This window comes from Primulina tabacum, chromosome 5 (assembly GCF_025594145.1).
Source record: "Primulina tabacum isolate GXHZ01 chromosome 5, ASM2559414v2, whole genome shotgun sequence".
NCBI classification, from domain to species: domain Eukaryota; kingdom Viridiplantae; phylum Streptophyta; class Magnoliopsida; order Lamiales; family Gesneriaceae; genus Primulina; species Primulina tabacum.
Genome location: NC_134554.1, coordinates 43,118,446 through 43,138,848, shown reverse-complemented (window position 1 = coordinate 43,138,848; position 20,403 = coordinate 43,118,446). Strand labels below are relative to the sequence as shown.

Here is a 20,403-nt window from a genome sequence, read left to right as displayed (position 1 = left end):
CCGTACGTGATCTTAGCAGTGGCGGTATTACAGACAGAAGGCGGCTCAGGCGGGTTAGCCCTATGGGCGACCTCCTGATCCAGGATGATATTGTTTTTCGCCTTTTGGGCAATATGTGGTGGGCATTCACTGCAGAGTTATCCTTGCCCACCATTTTGTTTTATTTTGCTGGATGTATTCTGGGGCACCCGCTGTTTGTTTGTTTTTTGTTCTGTTGTATTTCGGGTTGCCCTGTTGTAGTATGTCTTTATTTATGCTTTGATGTTGATTGTATAGCCTTTTTGCGGAGGTCTTGGCCTAGTCCCCCTCCCATTAGGTGTTATTTGTTCTGCTCTTTTGTTGTATATACTGGTAGGGGTCCACCTAACACCCCACTTCCAGCGGTGTTTCTGCTTAAAAAAAACCTTAACCCTAAACGGCGCACCCTGCCTGCGCCTTCTCTCGTGGTTCTATATCCCCTACTTGGCTCTGTATCCTTCATATTCCGCCCCGTGCAGAGCCTGCTATGTTTTGGCGGGATGGTTTGGGCGATGTTTTTTTTTTGGGACGATATTTGGTTTGGGGACTCCCTTTTGTCGAGTCAGAGTGAGGTTAGAGGGGCCCGCGATGCCTGTGTATCATATTTTCTTTAAGAGGGGGCTTGGAATTTTGATCTCCTTTACTCGGTGGTTGCCTCCTTTGTGACTGAGGTGATTTCTCTGGTTCCAATCGCCTATGGTGAGCCTGATGTGGTTCGTTAGATTCACAGTTTTGACGGTGCTTTTTCGCTGAAATCTGCGTGGGAGCTTGTTTGTTTGAGAGACCATCCATCTGATATCTTGACTCCTTGCTAGGGCAGCTGGTTGCGGCCAACTATGTCATTCTTCCTTTGGGGATTTAAGCATCACTGGCTCCCGGTTGATGATGTGCTTCAGCATCGTGGCTTTGAGTTAGCTTCCAAATGCCAGTGTTGTCATACGTCGGAGACATTCACTCACATTTTCCTCGATAGCCAGATTGCTCGATCTGTCTGGCATTTCTTTGGGGCAATTTTTCATGTCCGGATTCCCCACACTAGGATTTTAAATTGTTCCCCAGTGCTTGGAAGAGGAACCCTTTCTGGACACGCGGTGGCCATGTGAATAAATTTTTGGATTTTTATTGTGTTGTGGTTTCTCTGGATGGCTCGTAATGATGCGAAGCATCATCATTTGCACATTTCAAGGAAAATTGTAAAGTCCCCGATTATGTCTTACATGTGTATTGCCCATGCTGTGCGTACTGTCAAGCCCCACCATTGGGTGGGTGTCTCTCATGTGGCGATATCACTGGGAATCTCGATTGTTTTTCATAGAGTTCGTAGGACGATGATTGTCTGTCGGCTTCGGTCGCCTTCGGGGTGTTTTGAGCTGAATATTGATGGAGCTCGAGAGACAATCCTAGAGATTCTACTGTTGGCGGCGTGGTTCATGATGACTCCGGGCGGGTCCTTGTTCAGTGAGTTCATTGGGGCTGGGTCTAATCTCCGGACAGAACTTTGGGGGGTTTGGAGGGGTGTTCTCCTTTGTTCCGATCATTCTCTTTTTCCCATTTGGATCGAGCTTGACTCTCAGACTTCCATTCATATCCTCCACTCATGTCGGTGTTGTTGGGGTTTAGATCATATTGTTTCTCGGATTTTGACTCTCTTGAGGGGGCATACGGTTCATATCTCGCATATTTTCCGGGAGGGTAATTCGTGGCGGTTGCTTTGGTGACGAGGGCACATACCTTTAGGCAGTATACCTTAGACTTAGATCCTTCCCATCCTAGCCAGTTAGATCCTTCCCTTCCAAGCCACATCTCCAACCTTGCACGTTCTGATATATCAGGGCTCTCCTACCTGAGATCCAGATATTCTTAGCCCTTTGCAGACCATTCTATTATTTGACTCTCTTTCTTTATATTGGTATCTCTATATATGTATATTTTCCTTTGCAGGTACTTTTGATATCATGGGGTTGTCTTTCCTCCTCCTTTCCAGATTTTATGTAGACACTTGCACTCTTCCTGTTTTTCTTCTTTTAGTTCTGGGTAGGCCCCAGCAGCTTCTCGGTCGGTGCTTCTCTTTGGCCAACCCCGGTTCAGGCGGGCGCTTACTGCATCTTCTCCTTGCCCACTAAGCTCTCTCGATGAGATGTTTTTCACTTTTTTTAGCTACTTTAGTGCTAGTGGGCCCAGACACTGGCACTCTTTGGGGCTCCTGGTTTTTGTGGGTTGGATTTCGGTACCTTCTCTTTTGGTATCTTCTTTGGGTCGTGCAAGTGGGGCCAGACACTTGCACGTTTTTGCGGTCTTTGGCCTCTCGTGAGATTGATTCCCGTACCTTCTCATTTGGTACTTTCTTGGGTTCAATCCGGTTCTAAACGGGCGTTTACTGCAGGCTTCTTCTTGCCCACCATCTCTTCTATACTACTTTCGAGCTTCTCTGTGGTTCCTCCTACTCTATTCAAGTGATATTTTCTATCGCGGAGCTCCATATACTTTTGAAGTTTTTTGGACATAGGCTTTGTGGTCTCGTACCGCTTTTGACTCATCATAGTTGCAAGTCCTTTTTGACAGTTTATGCTATACAAGCATATGGATCTTAGTGGGTGCCTCTCCTTGACCTTCTCTCCTCACTTAGTGCGTCTTCATTTGACTTGATTATTTTGTCGTTATCGGCGCTGTTATGGTATTGTTTAGTCTTTTAGGGCACCTTTGTTTTTCTAGCGTTAGTATTTGTATATTTTCTCCTACCCTAGATTTTCTGGTATTTGTATTTTCTTTTAAGTTTTTTGGGGAGGTCTTGGCCTAATCTCCCTCTTCTTAGGCTTGTATTCTGTATCTTTCTTTTTTGTTGCTATAGACATATAGAGGTCCACCTAACCCCCTGCTTCCAACGGTGTTCTCCCGGAAAAAACCCATAAACCCAAAACCCAAAACCTCTAAACCATAACCCCAAACCCTACCCAAATCCCTAAACCCTAAAAAACCCCAAACCCGAAACCCTAAACTCGAAACCCTAACCCCCATGCTTATGGCGGTGTTTCTGTTTTAAAAAAACCCTAAATCTTAAACCCCAAACCCTAAACCACAAAAAAAAACCCAAAATCCTAAACCCGAAACCAGCCAAAAAAAATTCTCTAGTGTGAATAGTGTTCCAAAAAACGCCCAAAATCGCCCAAAAAATTGCCCCATGTTGGCGCGGATTTTTAGCCGGCCAATGGTACCGTCAGATGCGCCTCGACGAGAAGAGGCTACTATGAAAATATCAGGTCCATAGGAGCAGGTTCGCTTGCCCAATTTCACGTCCAAATTCTCGAGAAACCTGCAATTTCTGACGAATGTGATCGCTCAGGCCACCGTTTATCGTCCGATTTCGATTTATACATCATCTAGAATTCTGCTTGTCCACCCTTTTGTCTTCTTTTGATTGATATATTCCGGGACGCCCGCTGTTTTATTGGCTTTTTGTTTTGCTGTATTCCGGGTTGTCCCGCTGTAGTATGTCGTTATTTATGTTATGATGTCACGATTGTATAGTCACTCCCATTGGGTTTTCTTTGAACTGCTCTTTTGTTGTATATACTGGTAGAGATACGCCTAACCACCCAGCTTCCGACAATGTTTCTTTTTTTAAAAAAAAAAACCCTAAACCCTAGACCTTTTCTTTTGAAATGTTTGTTACCTCTTTCAAAATTTATGCAAAAATTCTCTTATTTATATACGAATATGTACATTTCAAAAGACTTATTTTATCTACACATCAATTTTAGATAATCAGTTTCAGATAATTTAGATATAGAGATCAGAATTCTAAGTTTTGTCAAATAGCAAAAAGGGAGAAATTGTTTGATAATATCATGTTTGGAAGCTTGACAAACCAATCAATAGACTAAGTATAACTGAAGTAGTTAAACTAAAGTTCTCAAAATATAAATAATTCTCAAAACTGATGAATCGAAGATTGACAAATCAACTGATACCAAAACTGAAGAGCAGAACTGAATGTGATATGATATAACATAACTGAAAACTGGAACTGAAGTTATAGAACATAAAAAATTAAAGGACATCAGTAAGAATTGATTAACAAGTATAGATCAGCTCAACTGATCAGTCGACCAGTTTGATTCCTGGTCAGTTGATCATGTCACAAGTTGCAGTTTGCAATTTCAGCAAACAAACTGACATACCGTATCTGAGCAAAACTTGACACATAACAGTCTCATGCATCGTACTACTGTCAGAAGGATGTCTACATTGACAAAAAGACGACTCAACGGACACCATTAATTAATGCATAAATGTTATCGTCGGAATTGAAAATTATATATAAATGAATAGTTTAGTTGTGAAAAAGAACAAAACAATAAACAATTTTCATGCAAACATCAATTACACAACTACTCAAAGAACAATCTATTTTTCAAGTCAGTTGCGATTCATTTTCAAACTTACATTCACTTTGCAAATCGCAATCTCAAGCTCATACTTCACTGAATTATTTGTAGCAATCAGGCTACCTATTTGAGCTATTCAGTTATCAACTAATAAATTTTGTAAGTTTCAATTTGACAGTGTTTAAACCCAAAATGAAGTATATCATTACATTTTGTTGTAATTAATCAAAATATTTTAGTGAATATTTATCCTCGGGATAGAAGATATAACGTAATAGCATTTGAAATATCTGAATATCCATAAAAATTCTTGTTTTCATTCAGTTTTCACAGTACCCTAGCCAAAATATTCAAATCTATCCTTCAGTTTCTTTCTACACTATTTCAGTTAACTGATCAATATTGCAATATAAGATTTAGGAACTGACTCACATTCAACAAAGAACTCAAAAATCCAAAGAATTTATTCAACCATTTCTAAACATTTTACCTGAGTTAACTGATCCTAACATACCTAGATCATCCCGAACAATAGCCATCCCGAGCTTCGTAATTGCTCGGGATGTGATTTTCTGATATTCAACCTGGCTTAACCATAACAGACGGCTCCTCTAAGATTTTTTAATATATATATATATATAATTTGCATCCTCATTCTAATCAGCTCTCTTAACGGATTGTAACATGCATTTGGTTTGACGAGTATTAAGCTGTTCAACATCCGACCGGCCCTCCTACAGCACCGACTCTTGAATGAGGCACCTCTTGCTTACAACTGACACGGGACCGACTCATCAAACTCACTGGGATGATGTGGCTTGCCTCGACCTGAAAAACTTAATCCACCAAAACTGAGACATATTTGTGTGCAATATCAGTTCGCAGAAAGTTAAAACAAGCATTCATCCTTTGAAAGATAGGAAGGATTCTTGAGAATCCACAACCACAAGTGATCGATAATTTGGCAGTAAAGATTCCAAAGACCAGGGCATACCTTCAGCTAAAATCGAATCGTCCGCCAGGTGGAAGTTGAATACCATTCCCCCCTCCAAAGTTAAAATTAGCCCGTGACTCGTCACCAGCAGGCAACGTTTCATTGTCCTCCTCAAGCCAATATGTCTCAAGCATTCTCACAGCCTTATCATATATTTCATTGTTATCATGAGATTGCAAATTTTCAATCTTCTCCAAGCCCTCAGAGTCATCTATGAGCAGTGCAAAATAGTTGACATCTCCAGTGTCACCTTTTTCAACTTCCCCGACTTTCAATATGTTTTCTAATCCTTCTAAGCATACAGTGACAATTCTTGGATCAGGAGAAACAAGAAGATCACACAGAGGCTTAATACAACTCTGATTCACCAAGTACCTGTAAAAATATACTAGTATATATCTCAGTGTGACAATCTTACGTAAAGTTTTCACCAGTTCACAAACACTAGACAGCACTATAGAATAGAGATATAGAATACTTGATTTGATCATTGGTTCCCCCAGAGGTAGCATTTGAAATAGCCCATGCAGCCTCTTTCTTTATCTCAAATTCAGCATTCTGAAGAAGATTGACCAGGGGGGGTATTAATCCAGCATCAATTACAGCCTGCAATACCAAAGCATGTTTCAGTACGAATGACCGATAGAAAGATAACACGGGAATGGCAATTTACACTCCTCCATATCAAGAAAAGAAACGGTTAGTCAAACCAACTGACTTACAAAGCAAACAACATATGAACATCCAATTGACAATAAAGATCATGATGAAAAGCTTGATAAAAACAAACAAATCTTTTGTATTATTGGTGAATCAATTCATGAAAAAGACAATTTTCATATATATTGATTATCTGGAAGAGAGAAAAATACAACCACTGATACACTTCTTTAGAAACAACATGGGTTTAAATCGAAAATACAATGTTTAATTCCAAAGCATCAAAGTCAAACGCATATTAAGACTTACGCTTTATGCTGGCAACTTTCAATTAAAACACTTGCCTGAATTTGTTCTCTGTTTCCAGCAGTAATATTAGAAAGTGTCCAGCATGCTTCTTTTTTTATGCTCTTTTTATGGTGGTGAGTCAACAGGCTCAACAGACAGGGAAGCACACCATGATCAGCAATATACTGGTGATAAAAATAACAGTTAAAGGTATATAATGCCCATCTAAGGCCTGATTTTCTCCAATTATGTAGAAATGCTAGCAGCTAAGTTATCACGAACAACCAAATGCAGGATAAAAATTTAACACCTGTGTTTGAACATCGTCCCCAGTCACAATATTCCCAACAGTACGAAGTGCAGGAATAAGCACTGATGGAGAAGGATGACTGAAACACAACATGTTTATTATTCAAATTTCTATTGCTTCAATTAGTAAAGCAATTCACAAATGTTATTCATAATTCCACTCACAGGAGGAGCTCAACAAGCCGTTGACAGACACCTGCCTCGATCACAGCTTGAATTTTGTCGTTTGTACCATCAGAGAGGTAGGAGAGGGCCCAACATGCATCGGTCAGAACCTCTTCATCATTTGAATAAACAAGGCGCTGGAGTGCTGGAAGCGCTGGTCTTACCTGATAAAAAAAATTCATAATAGTGCACCGTATAGTATATGATAACAAAAGAAGAAGTAAACCTCATCCAGACAAACCAAGCAAACAGAAACCTGCTCAAATGGTGGTTGTGGCTTGCCTCTGCAGAAGTTTGACAGTGTCCATGTGGCATTCCTAAGCATTGAAAGCTTGGCAAGTTCATTCAACTGAGAAAGCAAAGAAACCAATGCACCATGACCAAGAACAAGGTCACGATACTTAGGAGAATCGCCAGCAATATTACCCAATGCCCAGACAGCCTATATTTAAAGGCAAAAACAATATGTTTAAGAAAATAGATAATTCACAAGGAAACAAGAACAATCCTAATTTTTTAAATTAAACTGAAAATAATACCTGCTCACGCACATCATCGCTAGGGGAACCTAGAAGCTTACCAAAAATTGGGACTGCCCCATGATCGATAACCACCTTGGTGTTCTCAGATGTTCCAGAGGCAATGTTAGTGAGAGCCCAAGCAGCCTCAAACTGTAGCAAAATCAAATTTTATAGAAAAGAAGGGTGAATCATATATCAGGTCACAACTTTAAACCTGGAGCTGTGGGAAATCCTCCCTCGTAAGGAACTCAACAAAGCGAGGAACAACACCAGCTTGAATCACTTCTTCAATAGGAGGACTCCTCTCTGGTAATTTGGTTCCAAGACGATCAGTGGTCCATAAAGTCATGAACATGATTAGTGAGACTACAAGTCTTACCAATGGAAAGTAATTTACGGAATTGTATAATTGCTTCCAGCTGCAGATTGTTATCGTTTGACCAAACCCCAGCAACCATAGAAGGAAGACTCTCCAACTGCATGTGAATGAAAAGGTATTATTGACCATAAAAACCAAAATCATAGTTTGAAGATGTCGAAATAGTTAGGATTTGATAGAGATTTGATCTGCTCTATTTTGAACTAGGATCCTATATTATTGGTATGATAGGATATTTTCCAAATTTAGTGGAATTCAATATTTCTTTGTTGATCTATATAAAGTGTACTAATCCATGTCTTTAGAGAATAAGAAATAAGAGAATTATATGGTCGGCGCTACTTCTAGTAGTGAAGGCGCCGGTTCAAGCAATGATGGTGGAACTCAATCACATGTCAAACCCCTAAATTCACTTCAAATAACGATCCACAAATTGAATGGGAAAACTGGAGTGGGCACAATCAGTCCGACTTGTGATTGATAGAAAAGGAAAGCTAGGATTCGTGAACGGCGAAGTGAAAGCTCCGGCTTCGATTGACCCGAGATACAAGCAGTGGCGTTCCAAGAATTCATTGGTCACGGCATGGTTGATAAACTCGATGGAGCCAGCAATCGGTAAACCATTCATGTTTTTACCCACGGCCCGGGAGGTTTGGGAGACGGTCCGAGAAACCTACTCCGATTCTGAAAACTACTCTCAACTGTACGAGTTAAATACTCGGGTATGACAGACGCAACAAGGTAAAAAAGACGTCAAAACTTACTATAACAAGTTGACAGTTCTATGGCAGGAATTGGACCTCCTCGATGCATATGAGTGGTAGAGTAGCAAGGATTGTACTAGATACAAGGCAAAACTAGACAGATATAGGATGTTTGTCCTCTTTGCAGGATTAAACAAGGATCTGGATGAGGTTAGAGAAGGTGTACTTGGGCGAAAACCTCTGCCCAACCTTCGGGAGGTGTTTTCCGAGGTCCGACGTGAAGAAACTTGACGTCAAGTGATGCTGAAACATTCTGAAAACACCATGGAGTCTGAAAATTCAGCCCTTGTAAGTCGAGAGACAGGGTCTGATGGGAGTCCATTTTGCGATAAGTGCAAAAAGCCATGGCACACTATAGAAACATGCTGGAAAATACATGGGAAATCAGCCCATCTTAAGAAAAAATTTGGCACCAACAGATTGAATACTGATATTCGAGCTCTTCAAGCAGGTGGTGAAGCTTTTGGACTGCCCTCTACCTCCTCAGATTCTCTTCCCTTCAGCAAGGATCAGTTGGAGCAACTATTCCAATTATTTGATTATAGACGTGATAAATCCAAATCTCATGTTCCTTAGCCCAGACAGGTATTTATCCTTGTGCAAATATTGCTAATTCGACCACTAACAGTGTCTGGATTCTGAATTCTAGAGCAACAGATCATATGATAGGTTCATCGCAAGTGTTCTCCCCATATATTCCATGTGCAGGAAACCAAAAGGTTAAACTTGCTGATGGCTCTGTTGCATCTGTTGCAGGGAAAAGAATCTTTGTTATTTCCTCGTCTTTGATTCTTACAAATGTGTTACACGTCCCCCCCTCTATCATACAATCATTTGTCAATCAGCAAACTCACCATTAATCATACGTGTCGAGTCATATTTTTGTCATCTCATTGTGAATTTCAAGACCTAGCCTCGAGGAAGATAGTTGTCATTGCTAAACAGGATGGTGGTTTCTACTTTCTTACCACCAACTATTTCCTTGGCAAACGTGATCCAAACGAGTTTCTCACTTCTGTTCCCACTCAAGTGTCGATATTTTCTTCTGGCATAGTCGGTTAGGTCATCCGAACTTTATTTATTTAAAGAAAATTTTTCCAAAGTTGTTTATCAAAAAAAATATTTCTACTTTGAATAGTGAATTGTAATGACCAAAATCTTTATTTTAAATGAATTGCTAATTAAGAAATGATTAAAGGGTTGTTAATTAAACATTATTAAGGAATTGATAATTCAGGATCAACCTGTTGGGATTTACTGAATTTAAAATGGACAACCCAATATACTTCAGATTACATTATCCCGAGAAATCCAACTAGACGAATGAGATTTTGACGCGTGCAGATAAGATTGATTCGGATTTTATGAGCTAGTCTCGATGCAGCCTATAATGGAAGCTGGTTTATTTAGTTTCCTACTTCGCTTCCTTTAGAGAGAGTTCTGGTCATATAGGGCAGTTTGGTGTAGGGAAGTTTCGAAGCTAGTGTCGACTCGAGGGGTCAATGAACCGGGAGGCAGATCGAGACGTCATCAGCGGACTGACGACGGACGCATGTATAATTCTAAAGCCTTAAATAGTGATTTAAGGATTATTAGAAAGAACTTTGAAGCATGTTTGGTAATTCAGGATCTGGTTTGATAGTGATTTCGTTATATTGATATTGTCAAGGTTCAGACGAGTAAGCTTTCTGTCAGATTGTTTCAGTAAGGTACGTGATGTACTGACTGAGATATCCAAGCCTAGTATACACACTTATATGCTGCATATTTATCTGTTGCATGATACATGTTTTACTGCTTTGGCATATTATGCATGACATATCATGTTGAGCCTGATATTTTTTGAGATATACCTCGTTTGTTGGGGACGCTCAGCCTTATTCTGTATTATGGACGTGGGGAATCGAGAGCTATAATGTCCGACGGGACTCGCGGGTTCTGATGACCTGGCCAATGTAGGTCCACGTCTTGATGATGAGTGTAGGAGCCAAAACATGTCTAGACTGAGCATGAAATTTTTGACTTGATCCTTGATATCCGAGCATATTGCATTTCGCATGCATCATATCAGTTTGTATACTCGTACGTTCTCGTTTTGGGCGATTGTCGCTCACGTCCTTGTTTCATCTTGGGCACCCCATTCCACGGGGCAGGTCTTAGGTTGGACGGTTCAAACGGCCAGGGCAGTGGCTAGAGCATTTGGGTTTTTGGTGGTGTTCCAGATGAGGTTTTATTTGGTTCATTGTTTCCTTGAGCACATTATGTTTTTGATATTGTTGTATTAACGTTTGAGACTGCGGTTATTGTTCTTTTTTGTTTGGGTTGTAAAATGATTAAGTTATTTGGTTTCTGCTGTTTAATTATTATTATTAAGTTTAAATTTTGCATGCTTATTAGTCTGTTTAGTAGTGGTTGGGCGCTACATGAATACTATGAGTTGGCCAAACATCATCAAGCTTCTTTTTCATCTCATCCTTATAAAAAGTCCACGTCATTTACAATGATTCACAGTGATGTTCGGGGCCCATGCAAAGTAAAAACGCTTAGTGATAAACGATGGTTTGTGTCCTTTATTGATGATCATTCACGTCTGACTTGGGTTTTCGTTTTGAAAGATAAGTCTGACGTAGGGATCACATTTCAAAAAATTTTCCAAATGATTCAGACTCATTCCACACTAGGATCAAAATTTTTCTGAGTGATCATGGGCGGGAATACTTTAACAATATACTTGGCAACTTTTTACAAGAACAAGGGATCATTCACCAAAGCTCATGTTCCCATACACCTCAACAAAATGGTGTGGCTAAAGGAAAAAACAGAGATCTCCTTGAAGTTGCTCGAGCAATTAGTTTTGAAACCAAAGTGCCTAAGTATTTGTGGGGAGAAGCACTTTTAACAGCCGTATATTTGATAAATAGACTACCATCTACGATTTTGAATTTTCAATCCCCTGTAAATATTTTCCAAAAAAGTTTTCACAATACACGCCTTCTCACTAAAATCCCTCTAAGAATATTTGGCAGTCTAGCATTTGTTCATAATTTTGATCCTTGTATCTCAAAACTGGATCGAAAGGCACGAAAATGTATCTTTGTTGAGTATCCTGCAAACCAACGAGGGTACAAGTGCTTTGACCCTGTTACCAAATTTTTTTTTATCTCCATGGATGTAACATTCGTTGAAGGCAAGTTCTTCTATGCGCCACATCTTCAGGAGGAGTCAAAAGATAGTGTAGATGATGATCACTCAACCGAGCCTGACTTTTATACAGAACTAGGAAACTATGAAATTTCAAATTTTAATCAATCCGACATAACAGCGGAGACAGGTGAGAAACAGTTTAAAGGATTGGTTTATAAAAAGAAGAAAGATGCAAAGAAAGGAGTAGACCCTATCATTCAACAATGCGATGAGTCAACTCGTAGACTGGATCTTGAAACTCAGAATGATGCCTTGACTACTCCTAAAAACAACATTGATCTTCTTGTTGCCCTGAGAAAAGGTACCCGATCATGCACAAAACACCCAATTTCAAACTTTGTATCTTATAAAAAACTGTCACCGTGTCTATTTGTCTCTCAGCTAGATGCCATCATTATTCCTAAGAATATACAGGAAGTTTTAGAAATCCCTGAATTGAGAGAGACGAATTATGAGGAGATGAGAGCTCTGGAAAAAAACTCTACCTGGAAGAAGGCTGACCTACCAAGTGGGAAATCTTTTATAGAGTGTAAGTGGGCATTTTCCCCAAAATACAACTCTGATGGATCTCTGGAACGGTATAAACCACGGTTGGTTGCCAAAGACTTCACCCAAACATATGGGGTTGACTACACAGAAACTCTCTCTCCAGTGGCGAAACTCAGTACAGTTCGAGTCATTCTCTCTGCTGATGCTAATCTTGATTGGCCAATAAATCAGCTAGACGTGAACAATGCCTTTCTAAATGGTGATCTAGAAGAGGAAGTGTACATGAAACCACCACCTAGATTTACTGATCAGTTTAGACCAAAAGTGTGCAAGCTAAAGAAATCACTATATAGACTGAAACAGTCTCCCAGAACATGGTTCAAAAGATTCACAAAGTTTGCGAGAAGCCAAGGCTAGTCGGGAGATTGATTTATCTATCCCACACACACCCAGACATTGCCTTTGCAATAAGTATGGTGAGCCAATTTATGCAGTCGCCGTGTGAAAAACACCTTGAAGCTGTATATCGAATTCTACAATATCTAAACAGAACTCCAGGGAAAGGATTACTCTTTGAGAGAACTGAGAATCGAGAAGTTGAAGTATATACAAATTTTGATTGGGCAGGATCAGTCACTGATCGAAGATCAACCTCTGGTTATTACACATTTGGTAGGGCAACTTGGTAACATGGAGAAGCAAAAAACAAGGAGTAGTTGCAAGAAGCAGCGCAGAGGCAGAATTCAGATTTATGGCACATGGAATGTGTGAAGTATTGTGGCTTAAACGAGTAATGGAGGATCCAAAAACGGTTCCGAAGCTTCCCATAAAGTTGTACTGTGATAACAAAGCAGCCATTCGCATAGTTCACAATCCAGTTTTCATGAGAGAACAAAGTATATCGAAATTGACAAGCATTTTACAAAAGAGAAACTTGAAGAAGGAGTTATATGTATTCGATTTGTTCCAAGACTATTACAAGTTGCAGATATCCTAACTAAGGGCCTATCAAAACAAACCTTTGGAGAACAAGTGAGCAAGTTGGGGATGATTAATATCTTCGCACCAACTTGAGGGAGAGTGTTGAAATAGTTAGGATTTGATAGAGATTTGATAGGCTCTATTTTGAACTAGGATCCTATATTATTTGTACGATAGGATATTTCCCAGATTTAATGGGATTTGATTTCTCTTTGTTGATCTATATAAAGTATATTAATCCATGTATTTAGAGAATAAGAAAAAAGAGAATTACTTATCCTTATATTGTCTGTCATATTGTTCTATAGACGATAAATCTATAATCTATAGAAGATATTGTTACGATAAGTTTATATTTTAATTTTATATTTAAACTTCCTTTGTAATCTAATCTTAGACCTAGATTATATCCTAGACTCTCGAGATATAGCAAATTGTAAGCCCTATATATATTAGGAGTTGGTTGGCTGAATTTTGATTATTCAAGTTCCAATAAAATTCTTTTCTCTCTGCCTATCATCGACTTTCATGGCATCAGAGACCAAGATCGTTCAATAACATGATACTTCCATATTACAATGGTAAAGATGGCATATTCTAGAGAAGCGTATTCTGAAGAATCCAAATAAACAGATTCTGCCATCTCTACAATTCCGGCTTCCCCGGCCAGTGACTCCGCAACCCTGCAGATTATGAGTCACAAACTTAATGGCAGAAACTTCCTTCAATGGTCTCGCTCCGTACAAATAGTTATCCGAGGGAAAGGGAAGTTCAGATTTCTTGATGGCACAGTTCCGAAGCCGAACATCGGGGATTCCAATTACCAACAGTTCCGAAGCCGAACATCGGGGATTCCAATTACCAAAATTGGGATATTCAAAACTCCATGGTTATGGCATGGATTATTCACTCCGTGGAGAAAATTATTGAAGATTCTTACCTATTTTACTCCACCACGAAGGAAATTTGGAACGTCGTGGCCGTGGCATACTCTGATCGTGAAGATTCTTCCAAGTATTTGAATTGCGCACAGGATAAAGGATTCCAAACAAGGTGAAACAACTCACTCAGTTTTTCAACACACTAAAAAAACTTTGGCAGGAAGTTGATCTATTTAATCGAGTGGAATGGAAAGACCCTAAGAATGCAATTTGGTACAGAAAGATGGTGGCCCGATAACAAGTATACGATTTTGGCTGACTTGAATCGTGAACTCAACAAAGTAAGGGGTAGAATACTTGGACCGAAACCCTTACCAACAATTAATGAAGTATTTGATGAAGTTCGGAGAGAAGAAACCCGAAAGAGGGTGATGCTCCTTGATTCTCCAACTATTACTGAAAACTCGGCCATTGCAGCCCGAGAATAGGACGTCCGTGATGACTCTCAGACAAAAGATGGGAAACCTTGGTGTGCCATACTGAGGCCACTTGCTGGAAGATACATGTAAACCAGCGAATTCGGTACCAAACAGATTTAAAGCAAAAAAAAAATGGAAGAATCCACCTGCCACATGTAATTTTGATGCAGAGAGTAAAGCCTCAACTGCAATTCTGACCAAGGAACAAATCGAGAAGTTGTGCCAACTCCTCTCTGGTACATCATCGTGCAGCTTGAACATGGAAAACAAAGGTATCACATTTGCAGCAATAAGTGAACTTACTACCAAAGGTGAGGCTTCGATTATTGATTTTGGGGCTTCATCATACGACGAGTAATGAAAAATTGTTTATATCATATAATCCCTGTCCCGAAAATCATAAAATAAAAATTGCAATTGGGGTCATTTAGTATCGTCGTAGGCATAGACACCATTCGAATAAATCCTTTACTTGCTCTCAAGGATGTACTTCATGTGCTTAAACTAGCATGCAATTTACTATATTCGTAAGATCACTAAAGATTTGGATTCCTCGTTAACTTTACATTGTCTATAGGTATTTTTCAGGACCGGGCTCGAGAAGGAAATTGACAATGCTAAGTCCATTTCTGGACTTTATTACCTCAAAGATGACATTTCAGTGAGCAATCAGACTTAGGAAATCTAAGGTACTTCCTGGGGATGGATGTGGCGAGAAATAGAACTAGAATTTCAGTATCTTAGAGAAAATATATGATAAGACCTGCTGAAAGAAACTATGATGCTTGGGTGTAAACCAATTGATACATCAATGGATCCAAATGTAAAACTAGGAGAACTATAGATGGAAGTCCAGTAGATAAAGGAAGATACCAACATTTGGTGGGAAAATTGATATATCTCTCACATACGACGACCTGATATAGCTTTCTCGGTCAGTTGTGTGAGCCAGTTCATGCATGCTACCCTAAAAAGGTACATGGATGTTGTCTATTGGACTTTAAGGTACCTAAAAAAGGACTCCTGGAAAAGGATTATTTTTTCGAAAAATTGAAGAAAAAGCCATTGTAATATTTTCAGATGTTGATTGGGCTGGATCTATTTATGATAGACAATCCACCTTAGGGTATTGTTCTTTTGTCTGGGGAAACCTAGTGACTTGGAGAAGTAAAAACCAGACGGTGGTTGCCAGAAATAGTTTTGAAGCCGAGCTAAGGTCAGTTGCGCACGGTCTATGAAGTATTGTGGCTGAAAAAGGTACTTGAAGAGCTTGAGGTGCCTATTGGGTTGCCTGTAAAGATGTTTTGTGACAACATAGCTGCAATCAATATTTCTCACAATCAAGTTCACCATGATAGAACCAAAAATGTAAAAGTGGACCGGCCCTCTATAAAGGAGAAGATTAAGATGAAGGAACAATCTGCATGGTTAATCTAACAACAACAGAGAATACAGTGGATATCCTAACGAAGCGACTATTCAAACCAATATTCGAGAAGTTTGTAGACAAGCTAGTGTTGAAGATATTGTTAGGATAAGTTTATATTTAAATTTCCTTTGTGATCTAATCTTAGTCCTAGATTATCGAGATATAGCATAGTTTAGGCCCTATATATAATAGGGGTTGGTTGTTTGTATTTTGGCTATTTAAGTTTCAATAAAAATCTTTCTCTCTGCCTGTCATCGACCTTCATAATCAATCACCATCGAAAAAAATAAACAAAAATATGAGATTTCTGGCATCAGGATCGGGATTCAGCCCCCCATAGCTGCACTGGAAACCCAGAACGAGTGGCCTGCCCCTACTTTTTGGGGCACCACCATTATCATGAAGCATGGGAAGGACATGCAACGACTACCCAAAGACTCTCGCTTGCTTCTAGGTCACACAGCACAACAGACAAACATAACAAAGCCCAATCATTACAAACAGGAAAATCACAAGTATTAACTTTTTACCAAGGTTCTAAAATTCGCTAGACCGAGGCAGGGACTAGGCACTGTTAATCGGATTCTACGGAATCAAAACATAATAAATCACATACTAGAACTTCTAGAGCTTCTTCGGGGTTGTAGATTTTCATCTGCCCCAGTTGCTTCATCAACTAATTGCCAAGTGAGCCCCGAACCTGGTTCAATTTAATTTTCTTCCCCACCATCCACAATCCAACCTTGTGCATTTGAAGCATCTTTTCAAGAAGGACGTCGACGTTCCTTTCTTGCTTGTTAAACAATCTAGCATTAAATTGGACAAATACTAGATTGTTCCACCTATTGACATCCAACCTATTTATTTTATTTGTATGAATCTAAAAAAAATCGAGAAGGTAATTAGTATAGTTATGAATATGAACATACACTTTAAAAATTATTAATAAATTATTTTAATTAAAGTTTAAACTTACTCATTCAAATGCACTCCAATTTCTTTCACACCCAGATGAACTTGTAGTTGATGAAAGAATCCTCAATGTCACTCTTAGCAAGTTGGGTGTGTGAGCACCGTAGGTACTCCACCATGTACATGGATCAAATGTATCATCATTTTTTTCACATGCTTTTGCAGCCAATGCTTTCCTAAATAACCCAATCTTATCTTTATATTTTGTAAATTCCTTGTTAATAATTGTATCTTGCAGTTCAAACTCATCGGCATACGAAACTTCCATGAAATCAAAAATCCCTACTGCGACCTCTCCATAAAGAGCAATAGAACAATATTTGTAGTAGAAGTAGGGGTTCAACAAATAGGCTGTGGTATGCAATGATGTATCAAGTCTATCCTCCATTTTTGACTCAATAATCACTATGATAGGTTGATAATTTGATTCGACATAGTTCAGGACCACCTTGATATCTTCTTTAGCTCGAAGAAGCTCCCCATATAGAAACCCCATGGATGGCTTTCTATCTCCGTCAACCAATCGGAGAACTCTTACCAAATGAGCAAATATTTTCAAACAAAGTGTCACACCATACCAAAAACTCATGCTCATCATAGTAGAGTAAGCCAATTTCCCTTTGTTTGTCTTTGACCATTTACAGTTCTCCCACATATCACTTGTAAACATGGCCCTTAAACTAGATTTTTTTCTCAATCAAACTTTTCAATGTGAGGAAGTTTGATGCAAACCTGGAAACTCCTAGCCAGACTATGTCTCTTTTCTTCGTAAAACTTCTCATCAATGACGAAGTCTTATGGTGAGCATAAATGAAATTGTAAAAGACTTGGCTTGGTCGATAATCTTTTTAAATCTTGGAAGCTTGCCAATACTTTCAAGCATGAGATTAACAGTATGAGTTGCACATGAAATCCTAAAAATCACAGGCCGCTTTTCTTTCATCAATTTAGCCGCAACCATATTGTTGGAAGCATTGTCTGTTACAATTTGAACAACATTCTGAGCTCCTACTTGTTCAACACACTTGTCAACATACTCAAAAATAAGTCCAGTTGTATGTGCCTCGTCTGAAGACTCTTTAGAATCTAAAAATACAGTACCCTCCTTGCAATTAACACACAAATTTAATATGCTTCTGCTTTTTCTATCACTCCATGTATGTAAAAAGTTTTTACATCATTATTAGCCTACACTAAAGCATAATTCTTAAAGATCCTTAATAATCAAATCCATTACCTACAAAGTAAGAGCATACCATATTACTAACTATTCTCTGTAAATCACTGCACAAGAATAGCGAAAACTTCAATTACAAGCAAAGAGATGCAAGCAACTTTTTAGGATACATATACCGCTCTTGAGCACACACTTGCAAACAAAGTATTAAACCGATACAGGCAAGCAACCCGTGCGTGATTCAAACAATGGACCAGATTATCAGAAAATAAAAGATAATATCACAACCCACTGGTTGCATGAGCCCTAACCCAAAAATAAGGCCGGATTAAAATAAATACCTAAAGCTAGAGTTCAAATTGCATCTAAATTAAAAACTATTTTGGCATTCTATTTTTCAGTCTCGTGTCCATCGTATCTAACAATTTAATTGACACAAAAATCAATCTTTATCCCGGCAGATGAATGTAAAAATGCATATTTTACTCCACAGCTTCACATGCACAACAATCAAGGGTACAAAAATAGACGCGCATAATATAATAATAATTAGAAAATAGACCTTTTTCTCCAGAGGGGAAGCTTGACGAGGCACCGAGAATTGCTGCTGTTGTTGAACAAGTTCACGGCGCTTCTTAAGCAAGCTCTCCTGGCGCTTGCACTTTCGGATCTCCACCATGTTGTCCTCCCTCCGTCTCCGACCCTCCTCCGCGTCCACGGCCACCTTGTACCTGTTCCGCCGCACCTCCGCTTTCACACCGGGCCTCAAAGACATCGTTTCGATAACCAAAAAAGGACAACACCGTGTATAAAAAGGAAGTGATAATTTAACGCATCAAAGGATAAAGATGATCCAGATTCTTCACACGCGTAGCTGAGCGAGAAATGGAAAAACATTTGATTATTGGGGGACCTGTTGCTAGGGATGTTAATGGGTCATAATGGGTGGGTTTGAGCATAACAAATGGACGATGGGACGAGTCTCGGGTCTAATTTTTCAGATCCGTCTGGGTATGAGACGGGTCATGGGTCTTATAATACTTGTCCCACATCCGCTCTATATATGTGGATATAAGTATTCTAGGGTTTTAGTTTATTAATTTTCATTGTTTTAGTAGCCTATCTCAACCATAACGGTCTTAACTATTCATATGTCAACTGTTGTATTTGAATCTGCTTTTAGCAATGGTGGAAGAATAGTTGGTCCTTATCTTAGTAGGCTTAATTCAACGATTTTGGAGACATTGACGTGCTCGTGAAGATGGTTGTGGGGTGAGGTGAAAAGTAAATAAATAACAGTTTTATTTTGTTATTATCCTTTCATTTTAATTTTATTAAAAGTAATTTCTCTCTTTAAATTACATTTATTTACAGTTTTATTTTTTCAATGTACTTTCCATCTTTAATTTTGTAGTTAATTCTTCAAGTAGTTTACCAATTTGTCCTACCATTCTTGATGAAGGGGAAGATGATCCCGAAGAATGTGTTTGAAATATTGTCTACTCGCTGATTTTATATTTATATGTTTAAGTTATGTTATGACTTATTTTTGAGGATGTCGAGATTTTTTTGTAGAGCTAGTAACTCTTTTTTTATGTACTTTTTTATGTCATGAAAATACTTTGTTTGTTATTATTAAGTGTGGTCAAAGACATGAATTAATTTTTTTATTGAGTTATATTTAGAGGCTTGTCTGTTTAATAACTCAGTCATGTGAAAAGAAATATTATTGTTTTTATTTTAAAAAAAATCAGGTCTCACGGGTCTACCCAGCCTCGTTTCGTATTCGAGGTGGGGCGGGTCCGAAGAATATTTAACCGGGTGGGGCGGGTAATGGGTCAAAGTTTTCTTTATGGGACGGACCTTGAGTTTAGTCATACCTGCCCCATTAACATCTCTAACTATTGATGCGCTAATAATCGAGTAACAATGTAATTCCCAAATAAACCCCTTTAAGGTTATAAAATTACGAAACGTCACTTGTACGTTTTTATTTATTCAATAAAGTCTATAAACATATTTTTTCTAGAACAAGAGAAGCCACATCATGCTCCTTCCTTGCTTAAAGTGTGTCCTGATTAAATCTCAATTATATATATACAGCAACATGCAAACAACATAAATTGCGGAAGACGGAATATAAGCTCAAACAAAAGCAAAGAAGAGACTTCTACCAACATTTTAACCTTTTAAAGGTGGTTATTATTGAAGAATTTTTGTTGGTTAATTTCCATCAATGATTGTTGTTTCAACGTCTATCCATATTTTCTCTTTTTAAAGGTGGTTATTAGTAATAGTTTGATTCAAC

The 20,403-nt window shown here is 38.8% G+C and overlaps 1 protein-coding gene across 4 annotated transcripts; it reads right to left on the bottom strand.

Annotated features, from left to right (window-relative positions):
* Positions 1-4,818: 4,818 nt before the first annotated feature.
* On the bottom strand, positions 4,819-19,026 carry LOC142547811 (importin subunit alpha-2-like). 4 transcript variants are annotated; one of them, XM_075656283.1, is made up of 12 exons: positions 18,658-18,798; positions 17,651-18,004; positions 7,720-7,816; positions 7,555-7,646; positions 7,359-7,490; positions 7,076-7,261; positions 6,820-6,983; positions 6,656-6,734; positions 6,402-6,530; positions 5,876-6,003; positions 5,398-5,772; positions 4,819-5,231 (listed from the first exon to the last, which is right to left on the bottom strand). In XM_075656283.1, exons 3-11 carry the CDS (start codon positions 7,796-7,798, stop codon positions 5,400-5,402), a joined length of 1,362 nt encoding a protein of 453 aa, XP_075512398.1. In that variant the 5' UTR covers positions 7,799-7,816; positions 17,651-18,004; positions 18,658-18,798; the 3' UTR covers positions 4,819-5,231; positions 5,398-5,399. The 4 variants fall into 4 exon arrangements, with proteins under 4 accessions (XP_075512398.1, XP_075512396.1, XP_075512397.1 ...); XM_075656281.1 differs by lacking the exon at positions 17,651-18,004 and having other exon boundaries at positions 4,819-5,254; positions 18,658-19,026; XM_075656282.1 differs by lacking the exon at positions 17,651-18,004 and having other exon boundaries at positions 4,819-5,239; positions 18,658-19,026.
* Positions 19,027-20,403: the final 1,377 nt, after the last annotated feature.

Bases quoted from the DNA above. Each gene is read 5' to 3' on its own strand.
- LOC142547811 (XM_075656281.1), bottom strand. From the start codon at position 18,870: ATGTCTTTGAGGCCCGGTGTGAAAGCGGAGGTGCGGCGGAACAGGTAC. The intron at 6,004-6,401 runs GCAAGTGTTTTA...TTGGTATTGCAG, and splicing joins GAAACAGAGAACAAATTCAG to GCTGTAATTGATGCTGGATT. The intron at 5,773-5,875 runs GTATTCTATATC...ATATTTTTACAG, and splicing joins GGAACCAATGATCAAATCAA to GTACTTGGTGAATCAGAGTT.